The sequence below is a fragment of the Nicotiana sylvestris genome, chromosome 6 (genome assembly GCF_000393655.2).
Source record: "Nicotiana sylvestris chromosome 6, ASM39365v2, whole genome shotgun sequence".
NCBI lineage: Eukaryota > Viridiplantae > Streptophyta > Magnoliopsida > Solanales > Solanaceae > Nicotiana > Nicotiana sylvestris.
In genome coordinates this window covers 135096626-135106166 of record NC_091062.1, presented here as the reverse complement: position 1 = coordinate 135106166, position 9541 = coordinate 135096626, and the positions used below count along the sequence as shown (strand labels likewise).

The window sequence follows — 9541 nt, the reverse complement described above, 5'->3', positions numbered from 1 at the left end:
GATAGCCTTTGTATCAACCATTGGCAACTGGGTCACTGGTTTAATAACAATAGGGGTAATACGGGCCCCTTCCACGACTATGACAGGCTTTTTTGGGATCCTTGGCATGACCACCTTCAGCTTTTCTTGACTTGTTCCCACATCATTCGGAAGCCCTTTCACTACCAACACAGGTGGCTTCATGTTGAGCGTTCTTAGCTTCTCCGTCACCCCTTCAACTATCAAGGGAGTCACTTTTGTAGAATCTGGAGCCTTAACTGGATTACTTTCACTAGCATGAATCATCATGACGGACTTAGAAGAATTCTTGGGTTCTCCATCTTTACGAACTATTTCGATCATATGTGTTTCTGCATGGGCTGGCAAAGGATTTTGGTTGATATTTGGTGCTTCCGGGCTCTGGACTACAATTTGATTTGTATCAATAAGCTCTTAGACTGCTCTCTTTAAATGCCAACACTTCTCTGTGTCATGCCCCGGGGCATCAGAACAGTATGCGCATCTGAGTGAATAATCAAGGTTCTTTGGAGGGGGATTTGGTATCTTTGACTCAATCGGCCTCAAGACGTCCAACTGCCTCAACCTTTGAAACAAACTGGTATAGGACTCTCTAAGCGGGGTGAAAGTTAGTTTCTGTTGCTGCCTTTCTCTTCTATAATCCGGCCTTGGCCGAAAGCTTGGACCAGTAGGGTTTCGGTATGGTTGTGAGGGTGGATAAGGATTTTGTGGAGTTGGAGCATGCCATTGCGGATAAAGATGGGGTTGAGCATATGACTGCGCATGGTGGACATGATATTGGTGTAGTCTGATTGAGTATTGAGGTTCTTGTGGTGAGAAATAATGTTGAGGTAGATTATATGGAGCTTGAGTGTAGGCTCGATGTGGGGATCGAGGCTGAGTGTACTGGTGAGGTGAAACCCTTGGTCCACGCCATGGTTCAAATTCAACCATAGCGACATCATCTTTTTTCTTCTTCCCCGACAAACTTCCTGTGCCATTCTGGATTGCCTGTGTAGTTGCTTTTATGGCGGAATAGCTCATGATATTGCTTAATTTTAGTCATTCTTCCACCATCTCTCCCATATTCACCACATCATTAAAAGGCTTGCCCATGGCTGATATCAAGTGGCCAAAGTAAGTAGGCTCTTGTGCTTGAAGAAAGTACTTGACCATTTCGTCTTCTTCCATCGGAGGATTGACCCGGGCAGCTTTTTCTCTCCATCTGAGTCTGTATTCCCTAAAGCTTTCATTAAGCTTCTTTTCTATCTTGGTCAAAGACAGGCGATCCGGGACACTATTGATATTATACTGAAAATGTCGAGCAAAGGCCTGAGCAATATTGTCTCATGTATACCACCTGCTAGCATCTTGACGTGTATACCATTCGAGGGCTACCCCATTCAAACTCTGACTGAAATAGGCCATTAAAAGCTCGTCCTTCCAACCGGCACCTCTCATTTTACTGCAATAACTTCTCAAATGGGCCACGGGATCTCCATGTCCATCATACAAATCAAATTTTGGCATCTTGTACCCGGCAGGCAGTTGGACATCAAGGAACAAGCACAAATCCTTGTAAGACACACTTACTTGGTTTCCTATCCCTTGCATGTTCCTTAAAGATTGCTCTAAACTCTTCACCTTCCTGAATATGTCATCTTTCTCCACATTCTTAGTGGGATTCTCAATTTCAACAGGAGGCTCAAAGTGATGGGTATAGCTATAGGGATCCGAGACCTTGAAAGTTGGTTCAGGGGCATAGGATTGGGCATCAGGGATTTTGAATGTGGGTTCACTAGAAGATCGATGGATAGCAACTTGTGGAGGGGCTATAAGAACAGGAGTGGATTTTGGAGTGGGATATGAGGTTGTTTTGGCTGGTGGAGCAGGGAGAGGTTGGGAAGAGGTGCCAGGGTAGTTGTGATAAGGGGTAAAACCTGGAGCATATTGTGGGGAAAAATCAGCAGTGGTGGGAATCTGTCCTTGTGATAGTGGTGGAATGGTAATAGGGTTTTCAGTGTAGTTAGTGGGAAATGAGGGTGGAGGATGCCCACTGATCCAAGCTTGATACATATCTGATATCTGCTGTTTCAACCTTTGAACCTCTTCATTCAACTCAGATTCTGATTCCACAATCTCTCTTGATGGATCAACAACACTTTTATCCAATTCTTTGCTAGTCATGACTGTCTTGCTCTTTGACCTAGTGTTGTATGGATGACTTGCCAGAGTGCCAACAAACTAACCACCTTCCTGTAGTTAAATAAAGATAACAGAGGACAACAACACAAAAACACCATGTTAGCGTTAGGGCATTTATCAAATAATATCACATTATGTGCAATGCATCTAGCAACAATTAGCGGTTCTACAATGGCTTTAAGGGTCGCAGGGTCATATGGCATCATCCCAATTTGCTCATTTCTATCCTTCCTTCTCTTTCTTTTCTAGCACCTCTTATCATTTTCTTCCCATTCTTTCTCTCTTCTTCTTTTTTTCCACTCTTTTCTTTTCTTTTCTCTTGTTTTTTTTTAAAAATAATTCGGTCGAACCTGATGTATTTTGCCTACGTATCATGTCCCTCATGAATCAGACCAAGCGTAGTTCTGGAAAATTGGTGAAAAGGTAAACAAAATAAAAATCTTTTTGGAATTTTCATTAAAAAAAAATCGGTTTTCAAAATATAAAATGGGAAGTACGATAATATAAGACTAATAGACTTGACTACACTACGACGGACTTTGACACTATCTACATGACTCAGTACTACCAGACTAGAAGATAACGACAACATAAGCAAACTCAAAACATATAAAAAGAATCCTCAAGTAGCTCCTGGATATGACGCCCCCGCTTGCGATGGTACTAGGTTGTCCGTCATGCTCAAACTCTGCAACATGCCTTGTAAAGATACACTGATGCTGGGAATAAAAACCCTGGCGTGTGCCCCCACCTCCTGAAGGTCGACCCTAAACAAATACTGGCTATGATGCTCCACGTTTGCTGCCAATCCCGCTAACTGAGAGCTTATCACCTCAAGCTTACCCCAAGGATCTTGGTTCGATGCCTCCTCAAAATCATCTGTCTGAACTGCCCGACCCCTAAGCTGTGCTGGCAATGGGGTGCTGACCCCTGGTGTGATAGACTGCAACCAGATCAAGTACTCCTAAGTACACTCGGGCCTGCCAACGTCCTCTACTAATGTATTTTTCTTCATCCTCTTTGCATTGTTCCAGTATTGCACGTACTTGATTTCGCCAGCCGCCTTTCTACTAAAATTCATGATGTACCTCCGAAGATTCAAAGTTGGAGGCTCCTCTTGTCGCCTGCCCAACTGTCGCATCACCCTAATGGGAGTGTATGACCTGACACATTTAAGTCCTATCAATACCAAGAAAGGCTGCAAGCGAAATCCTACCAAGATCTCATCTAAAGGTAGCCAAAGGTAAGCCCACAAAACATTCCAATTTGTCCTCAACTCAAGGTACTCAATCCAAGCTGTGACGCCTCCTGGGTATGTAAACTTAGGAGATTTAATCCTACACTCGATGCATACCACCCGATCCCTCAAGGCACGGTCGATGGGACAAAGTAAGGAAGTGGTACGTAAATGCTCCATCATCCACAATTGCAACAGAAGGTTACTTCCTTCAAAATACCTGACACCTCCCCCAACCTCACTCAAGGCCCGATACATCTCTGCTAAGATCATCGGCACAACGGTAACAATTTTGCATTGCTTCTCATGAAATAGTGCCATTACCACTGACTGTAGACGGGTGCTAATATGCCTCTCATCCAATGGAACAACCAATAATCCCAACAAAGCAAGGCTGAAATCTTTGAGGCGACGTCTTTTCCACTTTGCCTTGGTTGTGCAAAACTCATCCCAAAAGACGTCAAAACTATCCTATGGTTCAAATCTAGCAAACAAATAATCCAAGGATATCTAGGACTGCTCGAGGCATCTTAAATGCTTGTTGTCTTTTATGCCCAGGTCGTTGAGGAACCTTGTCCTAGAGTGGTCTCGGGGAAGTATCATGTCCTTGCCTATATAGCTTAAATGAGTGAGACCATACATTTCTGCCAAGGTAGGAGTCATCTCACACTCTCCAAATCTGAAAATCAAATTTTGCGGATCCCAATAGGTCAGCATCGCCTCCACTAAGTCTGGGCAAGGTGTGATATCAAGAAGGGAAGTGAGGGTGCCCAATTTCTGCATTAACTTATGTTGCTCTAACAATGGAAACATATTCCACCACTTGATCAACTTCCTAGGAATCTTTACTACCATCAGCACTTTGGATCGACTCAGCGGGTCCATACCTGAATGAAGAGAACATGGTTAGCGACTCGGGACACTATGTGACACCACAACATTTCCTAGTGGACAGATGCGAGACACGATTTGGCTATATTTTACAAAATAGCCTAAGTGGCTAAAAGTGGCCATTAGTGCAAACTTGACAAAGTGGACCCCCTAATGCATGAAAAATACCCCATTTATGGCTTACACAACTTCAAAATCCCAACAATCATGGCCTTAAAAATTACTTTGCAGAAATGACCCATTTTGCAAAAGCGATCGATATGGCCAAATGTGGCTAGGGACGCAAACACGACAAGGACGAGCCTTAAAGGAACGGGACACCTAGTTGTATACTAAAATTCTAAGACATGGATCACTGAACCACTTTCACGGAAATGACCCCATTTTGCAAGAATGGCCTACATGGCCAAAGTGGCTAGACATGCAAGATTTGGCTACGACCCCCGAAGCCAAGAACCTAAGACTCACTAGGAAGACCGGACCCTATGTGGGTTGACTACGTATCGCGCCTCAAAAGATGAGAATCAGGTATGCGTAGTTCGGGAAGATGGGATAGGGGAGAAAACTTTTAAAAAAATACAACTAATTTGGAAAAACTATATTTTTGTCTTTTTTTTGAAAAAATGATGAAAAATGTAAAATCTTTTTGGATTATTTTTTCCTTTTTTTTATTTTTGGAAAATGATGGAAAAGTGCAAAATCTTTTTGGATTTTTCATTTTTCGTATTTTTGGCTTTTTTTTCTTAAAAATAAGTTGTATAAGAAGAAAAATAATTGTGTCCTACTTGCTTCATTTTATACCTCGCCTTCTTTCCCAAATATCAGTCCGCCAAATGAACTTTCTACCCTCAAAGATGCAACATATATCACATAGGGATGACTGAATGTCCTTTTGGGCCATGGGCCAGTTTTAGCATAATTTGGATAGGCCTTCTATAAAGGGACATGGTGCCTGGGATCGAGCCCTGCTAGGCAAATGACATGATGCAAATAAGCATGATCTAAAGGCTGACCTACGTTTGGAATTCATTAACAAGGCAATTCGGGGGAGCGTATGGTCGATGGTGGTTGCTCAAGCTTTCCACCCACTCCATACGTCCGACGGCCCACCCTCCTAAAATAAGGGTGACTCAACAAAGAGTTCGTGTACGCGATGCGTACTCCGATACTTGTTGCAGAAAGAATTGACTCGAGGTTATGTAAATGATGACAGTTATAAAGTAGTAACACATAAAGAAAAAACTGTAAACACACAAACAACTAGTAAATAATAAAACAACACAAAAACAAAAAATCAAATACAACAAATACTAATAAATAAATAAAAACCTCAACCAAATATTCTAAAAAGACAACAAGATCACAGTATCAGCTCGAACATGCAAATTCCCCAGCAGAGTCGCCAGAGCTGTCACACCCATTTTTTTAACCCAACTTCACTAATCCTCTTAAATAAATAAAAAGATTTGTAAATCTCGAAAATGGTTTTCAATTGAAAAATGACAAAATTGTGTTCAAAAGGAAATAACTCAGAGCCGCCACCTGACTTTGATTTTGGTGTGTCAGGTCACCGTTTTTTTTAAAAAAAATGATTTTTTCCTTTTAAAACATTTTAGACTCTAGAACCAAGTCCGCACCAGAGATTCGAGAAGGGGGTTCATTTGACTCGGGAAGAAGGTGTTAGGCACTTTCCAAGTCCCGTAACTAGTATGATTGCATACTCGATCTAGTTGGCTTTTAAGGATATTCTAATTGAAGTAAAAGCACACATAAAAAATAAACAATCAAAAAGAGGCTCGAGGTCGTCCCATCTAATAAAAGAAAAATGAAACAAAATACTACGAATTCTATTATCGATCTCCAAATACAAATACTTCGGGGAATACCCCGAAATAAAATATATATAAATTCTTTGGGGCATTCCCCGGATAAATTTAATTAAAGGAGGCGACCTCTCACCTCAAAAGAAACTTAAGCACGAACGTCCTAAAGGTTTGCCTATCCAAATGTGGTCGGCCTAGGCATGTTCCTAGCGGACAATGTAATACAAGCAAAACAAATAAAACTGAAGAAATAAAACTAATTTCATGCTCATTCCCTTTTTAGCTTTTCATTTTTATTAGACCGAGCTCGATATCTAAAACATGGAGACAAATCCTTAAATCAATTCAATGCAACTAAATGAAACCAATCACTGAAAGTACTAGAACAAATTACTACATTGATGATAGCACATAAGAGATGAAAAATTACCATCCGAACACTTAGCATCAACAGAAACAAGACCTAAAAAATCAGAAACTAAACTTGAACCTATAAACTTTAATGGGATCTAAGAAAAATAAAAATAAATTATCCAAAATATTTTAACAAGTGATAATTCTAAATGAAGGTCAATGAAAGAGGTTCTGAATCAATAAATGAATTTGATCCGTTAAAACTCAAAAGGAATTTCCTAGATGCCAAAGTTTCACAAATTAAACATACTAACTAATTTACTAAGGAAAAATAATGCAATTTTGTATTCTTTTCAAGTATTTCCATCGAACATGTGACTAAATTTAGATATATAAATGTCAAATGACACTAAGGTCAATAACTATTGTGAGACAAGGAAAATAACATGTCCAATAAATACTTTATGATGAAACATAATTTGAAAACTGACAAACCAAGCCTAACATGCATTATTTAAGATATTTTAAAATGATTCTTTAGATAAAAAATCTGCATTATGAACTATTTGATTATGACTTCTAGAAAATCACTACAACTTACTAAAAGCTGATACAGTAAAATACTTAAGACTTGAAGACAAATGACTATGCGGCTTTAAACCAAGCAACGGGATTTAGAGGAGAAAACCGGAATCCACAACTTAATAAAATCTAAAGGAATCTACATAGTTTTCTCATGGCAATTCCAACAATTTTAAACAAAGAAGTTTTAAGAAAAGCATTATGACAAACAAAGAAATTTCGAGAAAAAGCAGTAAGCCTATATCACAATATTCATCACAACGTATGACACAAAATCACAAGTAATAGAGAAATGTAGAAGAAGTGAACCTGGTGTGGCGAGAATTTTGATTAATCCTGAAGAACAAATACAAACGGGTTCGACAACGAGATTTTAGAATGAACAACAACACAACAAAAGAAACCAAGAGCCCCGAGACAAAAACCTCGATCGGCAGTCAACGAACGAATTCGAAACCACCTCGGCAAAAATCTCGAACTACAACTTCAACCCCATGAGGCCTCTGCGGAACTCCATGAAAGGGAATCAAAACAAAACTGAAAACAATAATAATTCTTTTTGTATTTTTCGAACTGGGAGTCAGATTTCAAGCCAAGAAGCATTGATTTTTTCTTTTTTTTATATAAAAAACAACTAGAACCAAAGTCAAAAGAAGTGTAGAGATCCAAACACCCCCCCCCCTCTGAAGAAGCTTTCCATTTTTATATCTGAAATAACTAGAAGAGGAAATCCAAAAGCAAAAGCCAAAAATCTTAGAACCTTTCGTTGCTTCCTCCTTTTCCGAAAATCCTCCCTACCTCTCAAAGTAACCTCTCCATTATCAAAGTGATCCTACCATTATCTAAGTGCTCTCCCCATTATCTAAGTACTCTTCCCATTATCTAAGTGCTTTCCCCATTATCTAAGTGTAATGAGGAGGTGAAAGCTTTTTATAGTAGGGTTTTCAAAATATAGTCTCTTTATTATCCAAGACAAAAATAAGAAAATATATAAAATATATAGAAAATATAGAAAGCAAAATAAAGTATGCATCGTTCTTGAAAACAAAATGAAGAAGAACGTGCAAGTGTGCAAGATGTGGGTGGGGTCTACATTATCATTTTGTTCCTTTGCATTTTGCTTCTTCCTGTTCTTTTCCTTCTGATTTTGTTTTGTTGGTTTCTTCTTCTTTGTTTTTTTTGTAAAATAAAATGCCAAGACTATTTTTGTATCTTTCAATTTTATGAAAAGTAAGAAAAATTAAAAGTTGATAGTAAAAAAACCAATTAGTTAAAATAATTGAAAATATTTTTTATAGTTTTTATTTTTAAGATAAAATAAAGCAAAAAGTTTTAAAATAATCAAAATAGCGATATTAGGCCTAAAACCAACATCAAAGCACTAAAATATATAAAATTTCGGGGAGAGTCAAAAATTACATGTCTATAGTTGCTATTGTTCACGCCATGAAGATCTGGCACCATTATTTATACGGTATTCCTTGTGAGATTTATATTGATCATCGGAGCTTGCAGCACCTATTCAAGCAAAAGGATCTAAATTTGTGCTAGAGGAGGTGGTTAGAGTTGCTGAAGGACTATGATATCACTATTTTGTATCACCCGGGCAAGGCCAATATGGTGGTCAATGCTTTGAGTCGTCGGGCAGAGAGTTTGGGGAGTTTGGCTTATTTACCAGCATAGGAGAAACCTATGGCGATGGATGTTCAGGCCTTAGCCAGTCAGTTTGTGAGATTGGATCTTTCAGAGACCAGTCGGGTTCTAGCTTGCTTGGTTACTCGATCTTCCTTATTTGATCATATCAGGGAACATTAGTATGATGACCCTCATTTGCTTGTCCTCAAGGACAAGGTTCAGCACGGTAATGCCAGAGATGTGACTATTGGCGATGACGGTATATTGAGGATGCAGGGTCGGATTTATGTACCCAATATTGATGGGCTTCGGGAGTTAATTCTAGAGGAGGCCCATAGCTCGCGGTATTCCATTCATCCAGGTGCCGCAAAGATGTATCAGGATTTGAGGTAGCAGTACTGGTGGAGGCGGATGAAGAAGGATATAGTTGGATTTGTAGCTCGGTGCCTCAACTGTCAACAGGTGAAGTATGAGTACCAGAGACCGGGTGGATTGCTTCAGCAGATAGAGATTCCGGAGTGGAAGTGGGAGCGGATCACCATGGACTTTGTAGTTGGGCTCCCACGAACTTTGAGAAAGTTCGATGCTATTTGGGTGATTGTGGATCGGCTGACCAAGTCCTCTCACTTTATTCCTGTGTGTACTACTTATTCTATGGAGCGGTTCACAGAGATTTACATCTGGGAGATTGTACGTCTGCATGGTATTCCAGTGTCCATCATTTCAGATAGGGGTACTCAGTTCACATCATGGTTCTGGAGAGTCGTTCAACATGAGTTGGGTACTCGGGTAGAGTTGAGTACAATATTTCACCCTC

At 39.7% G+C, this 9541-nt stretch overlaps 1 protein-coding gene across 1 annotated transcript; it reads right to left on the bottom strand.

The window, feature by feature from the left end:
* Positions 1-1344: 1344 nt before the first annotated feature.
* Positions 1345-2184, bottom strand: LOC138871325 (uncharacterized). Its single transcript, XM_070149198.1, has one exon. The coding sequence runs from the start codon at positions 2182-2184 to the stop codon at positions 1345-1347; it is 840 nt and encodes a 279-aa protein (XP_070005299.1).
* Between the last annotated feature and the right edge of the window lie 7357 nt (positions 2185-9541).

Excerpts from the sequence above, each read along its gene's own strand:
- LOC138871325 (XM_070149198.1), bottom strand. The coding sequence starts at position 2,184 with ATGACTAGCAAAGAATTGGATAAAAGTGTTGTTGATCCATCAAGAGAG.